The sequence below is a fragment of the Pholis gunnellus genome, assembly GCF_910591455.1.
Source record: "Pholis gunnellus genome assembly, chromosome: 12".
Classification (NCBI taxonomy): Eukaryota; Metazoa; Chordata; class Actinopteri; order Perciformes; family Pholidae; genus Pholis; species Pholis gunnellus.
Window position 1 is genome coordinate 4,087,772 of NC_136539.1, and position 22,434 is coordinate 4,110,205.

Here is a 22,434-nt window from a genome sequence, read left to right on the forward strand (position 1 = left end):
GCAGCAGCTCCATGTGTCATGAAGGAGCCGCTGGCCAGCAGCCAGCGCGAGAGGAGAACAATTGAACATCACTGTAGAGTCCTTTTGTGTTGGAAACACAATCACCTTGTTAGAGAACGGAGCGCATTGTACAACAGGTACAAACACATCCTCTGGAATAATAGTGGAGCGCGAGCCATTTCGCCAGATCATCCCACACATTTCAAGATGTTCAAAGGTTTTTCCCTTTGATTGTGATAGTTACCTCAGTATTATTTCATAGAAAAGGAGGCTACCACAAAAGTCAACAGAATACATATTTATAACAAAGGTTGGAATGAGCTTGTCAGTCACGATGAGCAAGCAAACAAACTATAGCGTTATGATCCAGAGGCCCTTTCAACATTGTCTTTTTAAAGGGTCAAGGCCGAGAGTGGAAACTAAAATTCTCTCATCCAAAAGGATCCGAAATGACATCATCCGAAGTTTCCACTGAACTCTGAAGACCTTTCCTCTCCGGCAAGCGAGGAGACAAGGAAGGGGTTCAAGAATTGAGCAAGTCAGTTGGACTAACATGCCATGAAACAGGAAATAGCCACTCATTGATTTTGTGTGTCCAGAAAAGATCAATTTTATTCTTCCTTTGTTTTTCAGACTACAATGCACTAAAGCTCCTGCAGCAGCAGGATGTGTTTCGTACAAGCGCGGTCCAAATGAAGCTATAAATCAAGTGTTGGAGCAGAAACACATAATGTCATCCCCCATAGACCCGCACGCTGTACAGTACCGCACCTCAAACTCCTCCACTCTGCTCTCTTTCTGTCCGCACAAACAGCCTCACAATGTCAGACAATCTAATTAATATGACTGTCAAAATATGAAAACAGGGACTATTGACCAACTGGTGAGAAAAGGCATCATTATATCTGGATATGTCGGCTCTTATTCTAAACTCTTCATGAAGAAGTTGGTCACGGTTTGATTATTTCGCATCTCATTCGCTCCTTTATGACCGTTATCTGGTTCAACATCATTCTGTCGTCATGCAGTTTGCTGATTAAGTGTGCGAGCGCGTGTGTGTGTGCGCGCGCGCACGCACACGCTCGTCTGTGCGCGTGTGCATAAACTGACACTTCTTTAATTGTATTGCACTTGTGCTATCTGGTGCCGGAGTTAACTCGTAAAAGTGAAGTCTTAAGCAGATTCCCAGCGTCTGCCTGTTTAAGATTCATAGAAAAGACCATCCACCCCAATCAATATCTACTTGAGATTTAAGTTGCATTATGTGTCCCCTTCACAGGCATGATTTAAAACATCAGCACAAAGTATTCTTAATTTTATTGCCTGCCGTAAATTAAAATTAATGACGCTGACATCTACAATTAACAATGAAAAATGCAGATTCTTATAATTACTTTAGCAGTAATATTGTTTTCAGCCCGGGCTCAAGGTGCTCCTCGTGTAATCCTCAACATTCAGTAAAACACAAAAAAAGACAGCTTCATTACATTTTATTTGCTATAGGAAACAACAAAAAAAAAAGGGCCTAACAAAAATCCACAGCTCATTTGGGAATATCTCGCCATGCATAATTAAGCAAATTTGATTGGAATTAAGCATGACTTCTTTTGGTTGGGTTTTAATGAATGCAAATCAGGCATCTACATCCCTAAGATTAATTTCAGCCAATTAAAAAACAAAGCTTGTTGGAAAGTGTAAAAAAAAAAAGTGTTCAAAGCAGAGTAGCAAAGCAGTTTCTCTCTCCCTCTCCCATTCCCTCTCCCCTCATCTCATCTTCATAACTTGCACTCAGGAGAATCCCCCCCCCTCACTCAACTTTGATCATTAGCATGAAGTTACAGGCAAACAGTGTGAATTCAAATGTGGCGGAAATACACCGCCAAGATCCTTATGTCTTTCTAATCTCAAAGTTGGCCCCCCCCTTAATAGTTTCTTTACACAATTATTGTTTGAGCACCGACAGGACAGCTAGGGAACGCACGTGTCAGAGCGTCGACTGAAATACGCTCAAACGTTGACGCCACGTGCTAACTTCTCGCTTGCGCTGCAAAGGTAAACTTTGCAGCGCCGAATACATCATTGTTGCAGGGTCTTTTGACGGGACGAAATATGACAATTATTCTGCATTAGTTTGCCCACAATAATGTTGGCACAACCCGAAATCAACCTTTATCAGTGTTCAAGAGCGTTCCATCCATCTGACTTAAGCACTCAGGAGGTCTCATCGTGGTATTTTCCATGTGAAGGCACCATCGCACACCAGACCAGTGACAAATAACGCCGCTCACACCAATAACAAATGCCGGTGTCAGGCAGAGTGTGTGAGTGTGTGAGTGTGTGAGTGTGTGTGTGTGTGTGTGTGTGTAGGTGCAAGTCTCATTATGACAGCCTCGCATTATCCTCCATCTCAAATGTTATGCTGTTTTTGCACCTATCAGTAAATCCTGATTATTTGGAGAGTCGAGACGCGAGCTGCTAATGATCGAGGGGCAAGCACGCACCTTCAGGCTAATGCCAACCCGCCCGCTCGGAGAGCCGCGTGTACATTGATTTGATCTCCCACATCAAAAGGCAAAACAGTGGTGCAAGTCAGCACATCCCCAGTCAATGTCATTCCTTGAAGTGATCCCCCCCCCCCCCCCCCCCCCCCCCCCCACCACCACCACCACCCCCCACACGTGCATCTTCACGGGGCCTGAGGAGGGAGGGAGGGAGAGGAGGGAGGGGGGGAGGGAGGGAGAGGAGAGGAGAGGAGAGAGAATTAGGTGATCGGATCTATTGGCATTTCTTTTAAAGGAGATTCATGGCGGGAGGACACAGGGAAAGTGAGGAGAAGGGGTCCGGTCCCCCCCCCCCCAATCCGCCTGCTAGCCTGAGCTAGGTGTGAGAGGCTCTGCGTGTTTAGATTGCATTAATCCCTCTGTCTCTACCTGTTACAGAACTTTCATTAACGTTGTCTTTTAACATCAAGTCTCCTGCAGAGTAGGGGAATAAGTGGGGAGTTCTCAGAACTCCGCGGAAAGTTCAAAGCGCCGCGAGGAACCCCTTTATGTGTTGTTCCCTTAATCATTCAAAAGCCCATCCTAGTATGCCACTTGCGTAGGCTCCTCCATATGACGAGGAGAATTAATATTTGCCCTCTGATGCATTCTTTTTTGAAAGAATAAAGGAATGTGAAGGGGAGGAAAAAAAAGCATTATCTATTCGAGGAGCGCGGGGAATACTCCGACTGCGTCTCAGTTCTGTTGTAGCTGCTGCGTCTCATTTTGTCTGCAGCAGATCACAGGGCCGCAGACTGGTGCGTTTCTGAGAGGGGTGGGGGGGGAGAGAGGGGGAAATTGTACTATTTTATTAGAACCCTGTGGGAGAGTTTTGTAGAGGCAAGCATGTCATTGAGCCCATTTGCATCATGCCAGCAGTGAATAGATATGATAATATTGTAATACTTTGGAATCACTTCCACAAAAGTGCTGTGTGTGTGTGTGTGTGTGTGTGTGTGTGTGTGTGTGTGTGTGTGAGAGATGATGTTTGTGTGGTGACAGCCTCTGGCAGAACCCCTCACGATGTGAAGAGAGATAAGTCCACTGCTCTGTTTTATATTCACTTATTTTGACCTAAAACATTCTATATCTGCACCTTTAGACTATAACTTATGCTCACCACTTTAATGGGAAAGACTTGTCAAAATAAAAGCCAGAATAATAATAATTCCATTACTGTTCTCTATCATTTGTTCCATTCCGCTCCTTAGTATTTCTGTCTGTTCGTCCTCCCCTGTGTTAATGTATTAACTCGGATGCCTCGGGCTTTTCATTTCATTCAGTAAAGCCCTCTTTGCTATAGAGTTGGCCTTATGCTTACTTTATGCACCAAGGACCACACATTCAAGCTCACCAGAGCAGACCTACGCGCCTTTTGAAGCATTTGGACCGCGTTATTATGAAAGTGGAGCGTTCGTACATTTGTAACTGCAATTGCAACTCAGCCATCGGTGTAAAATGTGCTATTCTCAGTTCCCTGAATGCGAACGAGACAGAGAGAGCGAGGGGCAAAAAAATGTGCGTGGCCTTTATTTTCACACATAATAACACAACAGAGATTATCATTCAGGGGATAAAACCAGTGAAAGGCTATTCAGTGCATTTGTTTCAGACGGCCACACTAAAGAAAAAAAACAACTGAAAACTGGAGTAATGTGCACAAAGCCTTTAAACATTCTATGCATTCAGTCGTAGCTTTTTTTTTTAAAAGCTTTTTAATTAATTTTCATTAAATCGCATTTGATCATTTGAAAAGAGGCTACTGTGGAAGAAGCGTCTGTCTGCTCGGTGCAGGGCTAAATTGTGTGGAGTGAAGAGATGTTACTGGGAGATGGCAAGCCCAAGGGACAAGCAGGAGGACAATGCTGTCTCTTGGGAGAATTTTATGCTGCTGAAGTGAATTTGAATACATAAAGGAGAACTCGGGTAAAAGGGAAAGGGGGGTACAACATAGCCTGTGTTCTCCTGGTCCCTTGTGTGGGAAAAGAGGAAGATTACCCTAGGTTTTTTTTCTTCTTCTTCTTCTACTCTGGCCCTATTCTCAACGACTAATTTAGCATTTTAAGGTCTGCAATTGTGCCATGAGCACATTCTCAAGAATCGCATGTTTTACCTCCACACATCACACTTTACTTTGCGTGTCACATGTGTTGCTCTTCGATGTTAGTTAATCTGTTACTAATGAAAGTATCCATCACCACTTCAGAAATCTCTAACAGATACATTGAATTGCAGTAAAAGTGTCGCGCAGATTTATTGCTTCCACCACAGAAGCACAAAGACGGTTTCATTTTTCTGCCTCCCCGTCGGCTTGATATCTCAAAAGCTCAACAGATCGGCGCAGAATTTGGCGGACAGATGAAGGATTAGATTCTGGTAATGCTCTGGATCCAGGATTTCCTGATACAAGACTCTTATGTTAGCTGTAAAACTAAGAGAATCTCAGACCTCGTTTGTGATGTCAGAAGTGAAAGCAGAAGAGGTCTGAACAGTCCATGTGCCTCATAGTTCTATTTATACTAGATTACTTTTCTAGTTACAAAAAAAAACAAAAAAACATGCAGTGCAACATTACACAACACAGAAAAAAGAAGAAAGCAGCACATTGGTATCAGCACATTTTCCTGCTCGGGCAGTGAACGCCCCGCACATTCTCCCCTCTTAGTTTTCCTGTTTGGTCTGCCCTCTCTACTTTGTGCCTTATCAGAGCATCATTCATTCCTCCTCCGTGATCCTGCACTTGGCTGTGGTCTGCGGGGCTTGGCGCCCTCCCATTCCCCCCTTCTGCCCCGCTAAAGACACTGCTCTGCACTGTTCTTTGTCTCCAGCTAAAGGCAGAGGGGCATTACTTGTTGATATGCAGCAGCCTCTCCTGTTTGCATTGCACCTCGCCATAATGTCTGTCTGCATCGGGATCATGCTATTTCACACAGCTTATAGTACAGCTAGACAGCAACAGTATTTAAATGTGAAATTCTTAGATTTTTTAATGTAAAGTTTTTTTAAATAAATTGTGTAACCTCATGTGTCCAAAGGGACCCATAAGGTTTCTTTCTATGATGATATCATACACTTTACAGTGTAAAAGCGTCTCTAAGAACAACTTTCACACTTTAAAATGTGATCTAACATTACAGTATATCAGTCACAAAGGTCTTTCTTTTGCACAACATCTGGCGCTTAATGCATCCATGTTGGGGTCCATGAAGTGAAGACATCCCCGGGACATGCAGAGGCATGCTAGCCCTGGTACAGTGCCTACAGTTACTACAGTAAGCATGACCCAGTTGATGTGTCCTGTGCTCCTGTAGAGGTCACTGTTGTGTGGCGCCTCTGTGTCACATTGGGACGCTATCAGCCGCCCTAATGCCTTCCTGTGTGAAGTCTACAGCGAGCGCTGTGACATTGAAACAGACTAAGAGAATGTGAGCAGGAGACGAATTACAAAGTTAATTTTGTTTGCAAAGCCACGGTGTCTAGTACAAACACTGTTTTAAAAAAGGGAAAAGTTTGTTGGGGCTTAAATCTGTACAATGATGAACAGTAATTATGTTTTTGTGCCAGTGATAATCACGCTGTCCCAGTAGTAAGTTAATTTGGACCAAATAAAGAATCTTATGTACATATGTCTGAAGGCATCTTAGAATTGTAGGATTAATCCCTCTCTGGAAGAAACACATTATGTTAATCACAAAATCCCCACATTTGTGTATCTGGGAGACGATTGTAGTGAGCAATTATGAGTGGGCTTTATTGCCAGGAACACAAATTAGGTGCTATGAACGAGTTCATCCCAAGCATTTGTATGTGCCATTTAACTCTGAAATCCTTGTTTATTAAACTCCAATTGCACATATGAATCAACTCGTCGGCATTAATCACAAAGTACAAGGGCCCAGATGGTACAATCTTAGCCAAGCTTGAATTAATAGGAAAGGGTGACTCGCTGCTGCATGGAGATCCTCTCAAGGACCTTTGAAGAATGACATGAATAATCATTGTTGTTGGACGCATAGTTTACTAAGTCAGCCGAGCATAGTAACCCTCTGCAAACTGAGAGATATTATAGCACACGGTGCCGCCCTGCTAACACGTATTGATGTATTACAGCGCCGACGCTAAAATGAAGAACGACTGCTTAATGTTATAATTCATACTGTAACATTTTATTATCATATCATGCACCATGATATCGGTATCATACGGTGATCATGATTACTAAGCATAAACACGGACATTGAGACACAGCATTGGTTCCGTCCATTGTTACAGCCTGCGGCTGATGTTGCTGGTGAGCAGCTTCTCTTCAGATTGGCTGGCATGACAGTGAAGTAATTAGAAGTTTGTCTCTTGGTGTTTATGTTAATGACCAGATGAGCTGATGTACTGGATTGGTATCAGAGGCTGAAGTTAACTAGCTGGGTATTGGCCAGTGATGCACATTAACAAGTAACTGCACACTTAAACATGTGTTTGAAGTAGGCGGCAACCTCCTGTTCTGAAGAGTGAAGCCAATGTGGAAGTGTCTTAAACTTGCATTCTTTTAAATGGCCACCTGGGGCAAAAACAAGTCAGTTCATATAGAAGTCTATGAGAAAGTGACTCTACTTCTCTCTTGATTTATTACCTCAGTAAACATTTAAACATGAGTTAATGGTCTCAATCTCTAGCTTCAAGTCTTCTTCATCTTCATCTTCAATTCAAATGATGTTCATTTAGTAAATGATGGTCATTTAGAGTCAAATAGACCATACAGCATGGTGTGCTTTAGGGTGGATATTGAAATTTGTTATAGAATTTTGAAGAATAAGCATTCCGTGGTTAAAAATGGCTCAAAACGGCATCTACTGTTTTAAATGAGCCCTAATCTTAACGGCTAACTCTGAGATAGATTTGACCGATTAATCTACATCATGAATTAAAATAACATTAATGCCCTCTACAGGATGCCCATTCATACCCCCCCCCCCCCCCCCCTCTCCCCTCAGCGTCTATCGTTATTTTTCTTTGTGTGTAGCATTACAATCACAGCACAGCACAAGCCTGTTCTCTCCTTTCTGTGGACTGGAAATCCAGCTACCAGCCCATTACAGCATCTGAGGAATGAGTGTTAATGATCATCTGGAGATAGCACGGTGCTTTCCTACGCTGTGACAAGTGTGTGTAGATGAAGCTTAAGGTGGTTCCATTCTACTCATTTAGCAGCTCGCTAGTTAACTAGCTAATGTTAGATTGCTAATTCCACCATGTTATCATGCTAACATTACACTGGCGTTAAGACACACTTTTCTCCTTCTGAAAGTAAGACCAGCAATTAACCGACCAAATGAGAGAACTAACCCAATAAAAGCTCTGAAATAAAGAGTCGATACAGCTCCATGTTACCTTACATTCAGAAGAATAGTTAGTTCCACACGGTCAGCAATGAAACCAAAAGCATCAGGGCGAAGAACTTGTTTAAACTGTGGCAAAGTGGAGAGCAGGGCCGTCCTTCAGTCAGAGGATCGACGGTTCGATTCCCCGGCTCAGGCGCCACTCGTCTCATGTTGATGTGTCCTTGAGCAAGACACTTAAGCCCAAAAATTGCTCCTGTAGCTGTGCCTACGCCGGTGTAGAATTGTGATAGAATCTGAATTGTAAGTCGCTTTGGATAAAAGCGTCTGCTAAATGTAAATCGGGACATAATAAGTAGAGTTTGTAGTTCCTTAGTAGGTACTAAGTAATTAAGGTACTAAGGTAGCACAAGATTGCGTTCACTATTTAATAGATCTTGATAAGCAGTCATTTAGTGAAAACTAAGATAACAGATTGATGTCTTAAAATGCATTCAACAAAAGGTCACCCTGACACTATTTATTACTATTTCCACTATCTTCTATTATAGTTAACAAAAAATCTAGTTTATAGCATTCATATGAATAATTGAACTGACAATAGTCTCACTAGTCACACTAGGCAACACAACTGCACAGCTCACAGTAGGCTACACACACACACAGAGTATCTGATGTGAGCCCGGGTCAGCTACAAACCCTGGGAGCTAATAGCATCTGCTATAATTCAATGTGTCCGATATCAATATCATACAATAAGAGGAATAAGAGGAAATAGAGGAGATGGAAAGTACCTAACTTACTGAAATTGAATTATACCTGATCATATAGAAAACTGTAGGATTACTACAGACATTCATCCTCTCACAGTCCTCCTCTTTGCTTTGGCCTCACCCTTACTGCATTCCAGTTTAGCTGATTTCCTGACTCCAAAGGACATTGCATCTCATTTCTTGTCACTTGTCTTCTAAATTCCTAAAGGTACAATTAGCATTTTGTTTGATGAAATGTTGAAAGGTTCATGGATTGATATTTGCAAAGAAATGTAGCAGGCCCCCCCCCCCACCACCACCACCCCCCAAATGCAAATCCTGACATTTATTAACTTTTATTACAGATGCTCTGTTTATGGATTGTAAAAACTCTGCATAGATTTAATGGGAATAAAGTAAAATTACAATGTTTAAACACAATCAGTGTGGCAAACCAGCCAGTGTGTAATTTAGTGTTGTGTGGCAATGAAATGTTTTACGGGCCTTGATTTATGTCCTGTGCATGGCATTTCTAATGAGAGAGACCAACATTGCAGTGCGCCTGTGTTCCAGGAAACTACATTTACAGCAGATCTTTTTTTCTCAGGAGTGTTTTTCCCCTGTGAAATAATGTCAGCACTTTCCCACCTTCAAAGTCCTTTTGTTTCCAGATCTATTAACAATTCTAATTGTACAGGAACACTTGTTAAGTAAGGCTGGTAAATAAAGCAGGAAACGCATTATTTCCTTTTAGTGCAGATTAAAGGTACAGCTATGCCGGGTTGAAACACATTAATGAGGTTTTAAATAAAAATGCTGGCAGGGAATTTACACCGCTGACTGGTTTAACTGCAGTAAGCAGTTGATTTTCCTTGATGTTAAAGGGGAACATTATTTCACCCACTAATGAAAAATACATCTTTCCACCCTCCTATCTGTTAATTAACATGTTTGTGTTAAGGGAATTTCAAAAAGGGATACAATCGCTTTCGATCTGATTAAAGTAAGTGATACATAATAGGGAGGTTGTTTTTCTTGGGTCCTTCTGTTAATTGAATAGCTTTGTGTGACTTGGAATGTTTTTTCCTATAGTCACAACAGTTTGCCCGGGCCGAGCTGCTTCGGGATGTCCCTATCTTAATTACGGATCACTTTCCAAATGTGGTTCAATTTCCTCAGCAGGACAGGTTCTGTTAACTGCTATTTTTAAGGCCAATAACAACGTCAAAGCTCGGAGATGATTAAAGCAATTAAAGTTTCCCTTTGTTTCCTAAGCGCGGCGAGATACGGGGCTGCCTGTTTGTACAGCATTTATTAAACATTTACTAAATGGAATTGAATCTGTCATCGAGGAAGTTTTCCGAGACAATTACCTTTTAGCATGGCAAACACTGTTTCACTCAGCTAACGCCTCACAGCTTATGGCTGTGATTAGCCATTTGATTTCATCAAGCCAAACTAAAATCCTCCAGCAGAGAGAGAGAGAGAGAGAGAGAGAGAGGTTTAAATATAATTTTACCATCGGAATTTCTCAATTAGCATACCACATTTTCTCCATTAGATAAACTGCCTTTAGAGAGCTGACTGGTTTAATCTGTTTAATGTCCGTGTAAACTATAATCTCCTGATTCTAAAAAGAAATCCCTTAAGGACATCATTCGCATACACTCTTCATAAGGCGTTTTTTTTTTTTTTTTGAAAGACATGATGGAGTGCAGCTTCTAAAGAGGGATTGAACGGTGACGGGGTTTGTTATGCCTATCATGCGTTTCCTCGTCTGTGGCACGAGGATTGTGGCAAGTTGTGCTTTCACCCGCTGGACTTTAGCTGATCATCAGTAATTACGCCTTTACAAGCTTGTCCTTGCCCGACCACCACTACAACGTACAGAAGGCTACAGATGCATTTCAGATTGTTCCAACTATACGTATGCGCTCGCGTCTCCCGCTTACTAATTCAATGAGCGTCATGGCAGACAGATGATTCAGGAGAGATCTCGCCACGTGACCCCCGTACACGAATCAAACTCTGATCTCGGAGTGAACCTGAAGTGCATCTGTGTGTACGTACTCGTGCACCGCTGCCAATCATGGTGGCGCTGGGGCTGTTAGCGTTTTATGGACAGAGAAATCAGGATTTGTTGTTATCCCATTGAACAATGAGCAGAGCGTTTACATGTATATCATTGGCTTCCATCATACACTGCAGGCTGTGTGAATTAGGGCCCGCAAACACAGCCTCATTCTCCTTGCATCACGCCAAGAGTCACTCCATTGATTACCCTTCCCCGCTCCCAGGAAATGGCTCATGCATCTCGTGTACATTATAACAAATGTTCTCTTTGCATTACAATTGAATTGTGATTGTTATGTTCAATCAATGGGGAAAGGTCACGGGATCGCTCCTGCCAGTGCTTTAATGGAGAAGTCGATGAGGATTCATTTTAATCACTGCGGCTGTGGCAGAATGAGCACAACACTGAGAGACTGTCAATGGCCCGGTAATTACCGCTGTTTATACAGGTTTCTGCTTTGGCAATTTAGATATCCACAAATCTCTCTGTTTCCTGCACCCCGGTTATATTGGAGGCTGCGCGGCATCAAATGAAGTGCTGCAGGACGTGGGCCGTGACTGCTCTAATTGTGGGTGAGGCTGGCTCTTTGAAAACCAAGTGAACTCCATTTGCTCCTCTTTTGAGCAGTCACATTACCAGAGAGCTGTTATTTCCAATACTTTGTGTGGAGGAGCGTTGCATTCGCTCAGCTGAGTCTGAGTCCTGCGCTGTGACAGTTGCATTAAGAGGGGGGAAGATTAAATCACCCCTATTTACAATGCATGTCTGTCTACTGTAAGTGTGCGGAGAGATACTGGTACTATGGTATGGCATTGCTCTTAAAGAAACTGTGATTATGCACGAGTTGAGAAGCTCAAAGATACAGCTGATCCGAACTGTGGTCTTCCTTTGCTGACTTTTTTATCTTCATTTTCTGATTTCTTGGTTGTGGGCTTCTCTTTGGTCACTTTCGTCAATGTGTGTTGTTTTAATTATGCTTTACACTTTGACTTTGTTCATAAAACTGGTGAAAGTAGTCAGCGAATTATATTTTGGGCAACAACTGTGGAGCAGAAACGCAGCTTTGATGAGACAAGAGCTTTCTTATTGAGTAATGCTCTGATTGTCCACGGTGGTGTTTTCAAATGCCTGGTGCTGTCCGACCATCAGTCCAAATAACAAAGAGATTTCATTTGCAATGATATAAAACGGAAAATAAAACAGCAAACTCTCTGATTTGAGAAGCTTGAATCTTGGAGTTTTGTCATAAAAAGGACTTCAGTGACTACAACTTAGTTGCTGAATCATTCCCAGTCGTGTCCGCTCTAATAAAACATTTCATATATTCTGGACTGTGACTTGTAAAGGTAGTGATTCTGTACGGAAGAATACAGGAACTGTATAAGTAGACACGATGAGAGAAGCCCTACGCTGGTATTTGTAATTAGAAAAGAAATCAGTAGCCAGTGGGGAGAATTATCACACACCCTCCACCATCAGTGTGCTCCCTGACATCTCCCCCCTCACCCCAAGTGGCATGTTTGTGTTGGACGGGTGGCTAAGGATAGATGGGGTCAAGGCAGCGTAACCTTGGAGAAACAAATATTCATGATCAATAAGTGCTTTATTCCAAGCATCTAAATGATTCTTATGTCTGAAGCTGGGCTACTTGCCCATGCGGAAAAGCAGTTTGAAGATTTATGCCGACTAGGTAAAAGGACATTTTAAAAGACTACACAGTATCACTGCTTCCAAATGTCATGTAATCATAGGTTAGGGGAGAGTGCTGGGCACAGGGAGCTAAGTGATGTTATAGATAATGAATTGCCTCTGAAATATAATACATCGTGGGTATGATTCTTTGTTCCTGGCTCTGTACACCAACTCGCTTCAATTAAAGTTATTTATCTCTCTTGTTTTTTAAGTTCATCAATTATATTGTGATACACTTAACGTCCATAAGAGGATGATGTATGATTGGTCTAATTATTTCTTATTCACCGTGCTTTCTAAAGCATATCAATTTTGTTAATACCATGTAATTAAAACACGTCAGTGCGCCACAAGTTGCCGGCTGTATTAATGACTATGAAAATTATTTTAATTAAATAGCCAATTATAGAAAAATCCTAACCATGAGAATTGACATTTAAATGAATTCAATTTAAATTGCTTTTCAACATTGTTTTATCAAAGCTTTATGGGGTGAATAAATTATGACATCAAACAATATACTGTGTCATTGATCATACACAAGTCTTGTCCCATATCCATACATTTTGAAACACTTTCCTGATGCCATTCATCACGCCGGGTGATTACATTTTGACACAGTCATTTGTTTACTGCAATCTCATCCACATGTACTGTACTTCTGTGTACTTTCAGGAGAACCGTCTTGTGTTACTGAGCGCTGGAAACTTCACTCACGGTACCAATTTCAAACTACTTTTTAGCCGAGACAACTTAGTCCCACTGTGCGTGAAGAAAAAAGAAAGAAGTCACGTTGTGTTCACAAGTAATACGTCGTCTTAGAGAGCTGCTGCCTTTAAAGATAGCTTCCCATACATGCATTTTACCATTAGTAGTGCTCTTTGTATGTGCGCTGCAGTACAACAACAAAGTTCACAGACTTTATTTTTGTGTTTCTGTGTTTTCATAACCGGGGTCACACGCAGCCCACCCAGCCTGTTGAAAGGGCGTCTGTATCTAAAACATCACACATATCCTGTGGTGCCTTTTAATACCTATTAGCTCAACTCTGCCTCATTTTCATTTTTTCCCCTGCATAATGTTAATGAAAGTCATTTTTCAGACATTACAAGCACAATGATTTGCAGTTAACCCATGCAAACAAGAGAAATACTGTTGTGACATTCATTGTATATAATGAAATCTTAATATGGTGCATATTTAAGTGAAAGGTTAGCAACATAAAGGGCAAATGGATTGCCTGGCAATGAATTTTAAGCAGCTATTGATTTTACACTACAAGCCACCTCTTTCCCTGAATGATAATTTTGAAAGCGGCACACTGCTTATCTTAAAGCTGATCTGACACAACAGGACAACAGCAATACACGGAATATTAAGGCCAGTGCAGACTGTGATAAGCAGCAGCCTCCCTGATGTGCACCGCACTCATTCCACTTAAAAAGGAGTCACGGTAAGTATGAATGTACTCTGCAAAAATCAGCTTTTGCAAATACATCTAACAGCAAATAGACAATGTAATGCAATCTAATGAGTGCTACCAAATTGGGGACAAAAAGATAGAAAGCCCAGACGGTTGTGCCGGCTGAATTATTTTTTATACATAACTTTAATTTAAAAAACTCCAAACAAGGTTCCCGCAGACCGGCTTTGAATATATCTACGGCCTATTTCTTTCCATAGAGTTTGATCTATCAGTGACACGTAGTTCAGTGTTTTACACCCACAGATTGATCTGGTGGGAGAGGTATTGTAATTGATGACCTGCTCCAGTGGTCGTACACATGCGTGAACTCTATGTGAGCTCTTATTGTACACGGACATGACCCCACCTCCACCATACAAGCGCTGCACTTCCTCCCCTCTCTGCCTTTATTATCCCTCTTTCTGCTGCGCCGTCTGAGGTTGGGGAGAAAGCTTGAGAGTTCCCGTTGTAGCCGGGTTAAGCTCGGCTCAGCACTCTTCACCAAAAGAGTGCTGAGCCTTCAACAGGCTGGTGTTCTGTCCTGGAGGTCGTGCACTATGCGTGCAGAGGCAAACGTTGCCATTGCAGTACTGTGCGAGACACCCAAGAAGTGAACAGTTACCAACGTTGTGGTCTGTGTACTTAAATGTTGATTTTATTATATTTTTTTAAAGGTTTTAACTTTATTAGCCTGTGTTCTCACACCACTTCAGATTCTTGAATATATTAGGCTCTGTCAATATGAAAGTTTTGGTTTCTCTCATGGGCAGGAGTGCCTCTTTATCTACAGCTAATCAGTTCAATAACTATTTCAACACTGCTGCCATCATTTGTTTTGACATGGTCGTTCACGTGTAATTCTCACAGAATAACACAATAGTTATTATTCTTCTGACATGAAGCGCTGCACAGCATGATATGAAACGTTTGCAATGCATTCTGTTGAAGATCAGGTGTTACAGTCAAACTTTTAATTAGTAAATGTACTTTTATATTTACACGTTGTCATGTACAAAACCACCATTGCCTCATGTTGTGTCACGCTGTTACTTCATACAAAAAGCCAGAGCCACTTTGACTGTAAATACAATAAACATAAAGTGCTAATTCAATTAGACTTCTCTTTTGTCCCTCTCTTACAGATAGTGTGCACCTTGTCAGAAAATATGAAGTCAATGACATCCATAATAAAATAAAGCAAAGGAGAAAAAAAGCATCGCAGTAACAATGGCTGCACGTAAGATACCATTTAGGCTTGAAAAGATGCTTTGAAACAGTTCGATGCCCACAGTGATCACCGGTCAGTAAGGTCACTGTGGGCTGCATACCGTCTGATAGCAGGTGTAGTCTGTGTGGCTGCTCTGTGTTGTGAGCTCCAGCAGTCACTGAATCTTCCACATGAGTTTGTTTTAGACCAGTTATAAAAAAAAACAACATTCTAATTTGTTCACGTTTATCATCCGATGTAACCGTATTTCTCTAATGTGGAATAAACAATCGGAACAGACTGGAACATGTCTGTTCTTCAAAGGCTTGCGTGTCCCCTAGCTCCGCCCCCTCTGTACCGTGTGACAACAACAACTCATCCACAGAGCGGAGCTGCACTTTTCAGCTCATTTTCCTCCTGTCATTCCTCCTCCTATCTTTGATCATTGTCCCGCCGCTCAGCCCCCCTCCCCACCCCCCAACGCCCTCACTCAGCACGCCTTTTCTCGGCAGCTCTTTTTACTTCACAACTTATCCGAGGAGCTAAACTCTCGTGGATTCTTTCATTTAGCGGTGTCTCGGCAGGCTGGGTTTTTCTACTTTGAACTTCGGCTACTCTCTTCCCCCTCCTGTAGGTGACCATGGCCGTACCGGCTGCTCTGATCCCACCAACTACTCTGGTCGCGCTGCCTCCGATCTCGACTCCCACCCTGACGACGTCCCCGCCGACGACAACTTCGTCGCCGTCTCCATCCCTGGTGCCGCCGTCCGCGCCCGGACAGAACCTGTTCAGATCGGAGCTCCTCGCCACCGGCAGCCCGGGCATCCCAAACGCGGCGCTGCCGCCCGGCAAGCCCGTGTACTCGACCCCGTCGCCCGTCGAGAACATACCGCAGAACAACGAGTGCAAGATGGTCGAGTTGCGCGCCGCCAAAGTGGCCTCTTTCACCGTGGACGGCTGCGAGCTCATCTGCCTGCCGCAGGCTTTCGACCTGTTCCTGAAGCACCTGGTCGGCGGACTGCACACGGTCTACACCAAGCTGAAGCGGCTGGAGATCACGCCGGTGGTGTGCAATGTGGAGCAGGTCCGCATCCTCAGAGGGCTCGGCGCCATCCAGCCCGGGGTGAACCGCTGTAAACTCATCTCCAGGAAAGACTTCGAGACGCTGTACAACGACTGCACCAACGCGAGGTAAGCGGACCGCTCTTGTGCGGAATATTTATTTTTTTCTTCTTCTTTGGGTTTTAAATGTCTTCACGGACATGCCGTGCGTAAAGGCGAGGGAGCAAGGAAGGGGGAAAAAAACAAGTGATTCAAGCGATGACATTAATGTATCATTCGTAGTTAAGAAAACAACTGTGTGTGTGTGTGTGTGTGTGTGTGTGTGTGTGTGTGTGTGTGTGTGTGTGTGTGTGTGTGTGTGTGTGTGTGTGTACGTGAGCGTTGGTTTGCTAAAATGTGCTTCTGGTGTGTCCGTTTTGACGGCGAGAGGCCAGAGGCCAGAGCGCACCATCAGTGAGAAAGTTTAGTGAAAGTTTTTTTTTTAAACACGTGCAGGGCAAAGCTTGTGCCATGATGGATCGCCTGTCTGCCGCGGGACGAGTGAATCGATAATGTAGGCTACACCACGGCCGAGTTCCACCACGCTGTTGAATAAACTTCAAGAAGCGCAGAGCCGCCGCGGCTAAAGGCGATGTCACAAATACCGCCACAGCCATCTGTTCGGATCCTCACTTCACTGTAATTCCTCTTAATTTAAGGAAACTTTGAAACAATTTTCTCTGGAAGAAAACGAGGTTGTACATTATTATATGCCCTTGCCTCAGGGCCAGTACAATTTTATTTGTAAATTAGAATTAAAGTAAGTAAACAAGACAAACACAGATTATCAGAATTATGTCTCATTAGTGTATTAATTGTTTTTCTCAGTATTGACAGCCAGTACATTTTTTTAAAGGAGGTAACAGTACACTCACGACTCCTGTATGAGTGTATGCAGTCTGTTCTTCCCCACTGTAAATGCTCGGGATAATTGCCATACAAACACACACATTAGAACCTGCCTTTTACCAAACATCCTTGATTTATATTAAACAAGGAAATTCACACACAGTAAGCGAAATGAATGCATTAACCCATATTACCAAATCAAATATTTTGAGGTTTATACGTTTTAATATGGGGGTGATTTAAAGTGAGGATCAATATTTGATTAAAAGCCATTTTTTACCGTCCTGTTGCTCCTGGCTTTGATGTATCGCTCAGTCTCGCAGGATGGTTCAGCCTGGTCAAATTTACCATCTCACCTGTCACTATGATTGATTCCATATTGATCTGCTACCCAGAAATGAGCTGGAAATGCAAATATGATGGAAAGGCTCACTTCAGTGTGGGGGATAGCAATAAACACTTTGAGTCACTTTGGTTATCTCGGTGTATAAGCATACAGCCTTTTTGGAAAAAAAAGAAATATATAGTGTGAGATTAAACTCAAGTCTGACTTTTTAGATGCATGCTTAGTATTCCACGTACATGTGGGGGAAAAAACAACTTAAACACACATACACACACACAGACCATTTTGTGCCATTAAGATCTCTATGTATGAGGAGGTTGGATACATTTTGACCCTCAAAGAACTGCTGTGTCTGCAGAGTGGGCCTGGGTCAGAAGAGGGAGGCAAATTAACACAGTGACATATTATTTGAATTCTTAAGCTCTTCCCTTGTGCAGTACATTTATTTCAATTTTTTAGCAGCGTGCATTTTATTTTCTCTTTATGCTCTCTTCACACAACGTTCTAAACACTCTTCAGCTCCACATTTCGATTGCTGTTGTAATCGTCTCAACGGCTCACCTGTGCACTTTGGCGCTCAGGCGTCATTTACATAAAGCATCGAGGGAGCAGAACCCCCCCCCCCTCCCCCTCCCTCCCCCTCCCTCCCTCTCCTCTGTAGAGAGAAACACACGGTGCAGTGATCCTCTCCTCCGGTCTGGTGCGGGGGGGGGGGGGGGGGCTTCAGGTGACAAAGTATGTGGTTGAACTCTCCGGGTTGTCAATGGGGGGATGGCCAGCGATGGGGTTAAAGGATAATGCAGTGCCTCGCGTCGCTTTAATGACGCTAAAGTGGTGGGCTATTACGGGCACATGGACAGGACCGTAATTGTCTCTGAAAGCAGCCAGGTACTCCCGGTGCTGGGCTGAAATCAATCACTCAGACCCGGCCTGCCTGCCTGCCCCATTTGGACAATTACATCACGGAGCGGCGAGGCATCCGCCGGATAAAAGGCTTCTGTTACTTAGAAAAGAGTTGATTTTATTTGCAGGGTGTGTGGGGGGGGGCTTTACACCGCCTGTCGTCGAAATTGCTGACGACAAAATGATCAGTCGGAGTAAACAGGACACGTGTTGCCCTGCAGGTGGAAACCAGTTTCCCCCTCTCCAAAAAAGAGGCTTTGACCCTCAAAGACTTGCTGTCAGTATAATAAAATAAAATAAAGTACCCGAGTCCACCGGGTTAACCCGCTCGGGTTACACAACAAGCCTGGGTCACTTTAGCTTTTCATCTCGCCCCGATCACCACTATGTCACTACTCTTATTATACAGAGGCAGAGCGGTAACAATGAAGTGAATAATACCTCCTTTACAATGGGTCTTACTATTTCACATGCTTTTTTTCCCCCCCTCCCACGGCCTATTGTGTTAAAACAACACTGGTCTCATTTTGCACACAGTGTGAATGTGAATAGCATCACAGAGCACCGCTGCATCCCGCTGTTAGACTTTGGATGTGGACACAAACAAGCTCCGACCAAATTGTTCCCCGCCATGCTTACTTTAGCAGAACACTTTTTGAAACACATTAAATGGTAAACGCCGCTCAGAAATGCTGTGTCGGATATTTTGGGGTATTTTTTTTTATTATGGTGATGAATTAATCCTTTTTCTTTTACTTCTACAGTGAGTGTTGGACTTTGTACTTTGCCTAATAAGCTGCACGGTATTTTAGTAATTATTGTTCATCTTTAAGCATACTGGGAATCCAGTCATTTTTGACCCCTTCATTTTCCTAAGGACTCTCGTGCCAGATTAGTAGTGTTGGCTCTTTGCTCCCAGACTGATCCAGGTTCAGTAATCTCCCCTACATTAAGACTCCGGCTCTCCAGGAGCCCTCCAGGAGCCCTCTGTTCCAGCTACTTGTTTTCCTTTTCATTCTCCCCGTGGTGGGATGGAAAAGGTTCTTATTGCTGCGTGACACTTGAACTCTCTGAAAGGTTATTATAACACTGGGGTGGATGGGGGGGGGGGGGGGGGGGGGGTGCAGAGATATCGCATATCTCTCATTGGTCTGCTGTGTGGGGGCAGGCTACCCGATGCCGGGGCGCAGAAATGCAGCAGTTAATTGACAATCATTGTCTACCCTTGAAGGTTAACCACACGCCCCAGACAATGTCCCACCACTGGGAAACGGGACGGCTTTTTCACTTACATGCCCTTCTTAAATAGATTTTTTTTTTCCCTCCCCGGCTCGTTGCAGTCGAGCAGATCTCCCTCTGAAGCGTCTCCCGATGTGACAGGTCACAGTGGTACGACTTCTCCTTTAACAGATATACATTTAATTGATATTGACATGACAGAGGGTGCTATGAGAGCTATCACCTCTCTTGTTCCTATTTCAAGAGTGTTTATGCCTAAACACACATATTTGCAAATGACGGTAATTGTTTTGTTTAGCGCTCAGTGTGAGCTGCCACCGAGGGTGCCAGCTTGTCTCTCTCCCTCCTCTCCGCCGCCGAGCTCTTCTTATAATATATTTGTTTTCTACAAGGCACGGATGTGTTTACAGGTACTCAGGGGAGATTTCTGGATTCCATTCAAATCATTCCCAGTCAGAGTGGGTGCTAAGATACCCGTCACCCAGCAACCGCATCCAAGAGGGAGCTCGGGCGATAATAACTTCAAAAACAGAGTGACAGATGCCTGATTAGAGAGCAAGAGAGAAGGATATACAAAGCGGTTTAAAATCCAAATCTATTCAAGTACTTCCTTGAAAGTCAAACTGGCCCTCATATTGTGTGTTGTTTCTTTATTGAAGGGAAAAAAGCATTTTAACTTCTCTCTCTTTCTCTTTTTTTTGCATTTTTAATCCTTCAGTGGGGCTCTGCTAAATTTGATTAGGTACAGTACATGTGCTCAAGTCAACTGTGCAGTTGGCAGATGGCAGCAAGGTGTTTTCTTTTTATAAACAAATAGTCTCCTTCAAAATCAGAATTGCTTTATTGACTTAACATCCATTCAGCTGGAACGAGTGCAAATTAAAAGTTATTTTTTCTATTTTAACCAAAATACCCACGGTCGAGCTCGGTTAACAAAAGTATCATTCATTTTCTCCCTTTCTTTTGAGATCATTTTTTCTTTTTCTTTTTAATAGCTAACAATGAGGCTGAGCCAGGACTCGTTAAAGAGGCTTTGTTTGACACTCTCTAATGTGGTTTGTGGATTTAGAGGCTGTTTGCATGGCAAAGAGGCCTGTACTGTTAATTTGCCTGTTGGATGCATTAGTTGTCCAGGCTCCCATCTTATTTGCATTCCTTTACTGGATCGGCAGCAGCAATTGAAGTACCAATTAATACCTCTACCCGAGTGAAATGGTGCAAAATCACACGCCGACATCGGGTCCGTCCACGCTAATCAGCATATTCAAATGACCTATTTTTTACTGTGCTCGCCAACCATAAAGGGGTATTAGCTTTGATTCTTATAGACAACAGAGTTAAGCTGTTTAGAATCTATCTGTCAATATGACTTATCTGGCATATCAAACACGGCGATTTTACCTGGTGATTTTACACTTGAGACTGATTGCCTGACAGGCCGGCGATAGATTTTGGGTCAGTGTGATTTCCGCTCTCCTCTTCTCCCCCACAGCCACAGCTCCCTGGCTCGTCCTTACTCGCGGGCTCCTTCACATTACTGCACATTTAGGGAGCATGGCGGAAGTCACCGGCGCTCGTACCAGGATATTAAATGCTACTGACAGAAGTTAGAGGGAGCAGATGAGATTTTCTGATTGGGGAAGGAATGCAGGCCCTTGCCTGGCTCTGTCTAATATGGTCACATAGAGAAATTGATTTTCCTCAGAAATTAATTAATTTTTCATATAGCCCAAAGCTGGAGTTTAAAAAAGAGTGCGCACTTGCTGGTTTCCTATTTTCCCCCTCTTTTTTAAAGAATTATTGCCTAATCATATTAATACTTTTGCCTCAAGGATGAAAAGATAATTGTACAAATGCATTTGGAAATATGTATCACAGAGTATTTATGATTAAATTATGCAAATAACTCCCGCTCCCATCCTTCGTGGGCCCAGATTGTCTAATTAGGATTGATATGGCGAATAGATGTTGGGGAATCTGAATACAAGCATGTCCAAAGAGCAGAAAATTGAAAATGACAAGGCTGGAATCCTTAAAAAGTGTGTAGTTTTTTTCCCCCCACTCTCTGTCTAATTCAGCGTGGCTGTATCAGGAGTTAATTTGCCCCGGCTTCATTTCTCGTCTGAGCTGACAGGAAAAGGAATCCATCAGGGAAGCAATCTCAGATGGGATTCCACAAATTTCCTCCACTTGTTTTTTTCTCCCCCTCTCTTCGTTTTCGCGGAGGCTATCAGGGATGAATCTTCTCCTGAGTAAACACGCAGATGTTATTCCTCCAGTGTTAATGTTTTCGGAGCTCTCTACTCAATACAAAGGACTCCTCCTAATAATTGAAGTATATTAAGAAAGGAATGTCATCCGACAAAAAGCCCTTTGTACTTTTTTGGAATCTCGGTGAAGTAATGCACATCACGGTATGAGAGCACAACTCTTTTCTTTTTCTTCTCCTTTGACTGAAAGTTCAGAAACACCCTGAGCAGATGCACCTTCCTTTAAACAAAGAGCATATTTGTCCAATATCATGCTATTCAGATTACATAGCACAGTTAGCTGTTATGTGTTTATAGCAGGCGATTGCAGAGTAGATGCACGCTAAGACACAATATTTGTGTACATGTCAAACTTTTGATACCTGAATTATCATATCAAAATGTCGTGAATATACTCTAGTATATTCCTATTTAATAAACCCCATACATCTACGTGTACTGGTACTAGTATACATCACTTACACACTATTACCAGAATTCAGAAAACTACTAAATATCTTCATGCTGATGACAGATTTATATAACAATATCATCAAGTGACCATGGTCCCATACAAGCATTGAGTGCATTTAACAAATCAATGATTGTAGGATTGTTGAGGATAGTCCACTCCGTCCATTATCTCCAGTGGTCTCGGCTGATCAGACAGCTGCTCACTGAGAC

At 42.9% G+C, this 22,434-nt stretch overlaps 1 protein-coding gene across 1 annotated transcript in view; it reads left to right on the plus strand.

Annotated features, from left to right (window-relative positions):
• The first annotated feature begins 15,647 nt into the window (after positions 1–15,647).
• Positions 15,648–22,434, plus strand: part of dachd (dachshund d) — an 85,813-nt gene continuing 79,026 nt past the window's right edge. Inside the window, exon 1 of the mRNA XM_079170045.1 lies at positions 15,648–16,254. Coding sequence (XP_079026171.1) covers positions 15,704–16,254 — 551 coding nt within the window. The 5' untranslated portion in view covers positions 15,648–15,703. The remainder of the gene's footprint in view (positions 16,255–22,434) is intronic.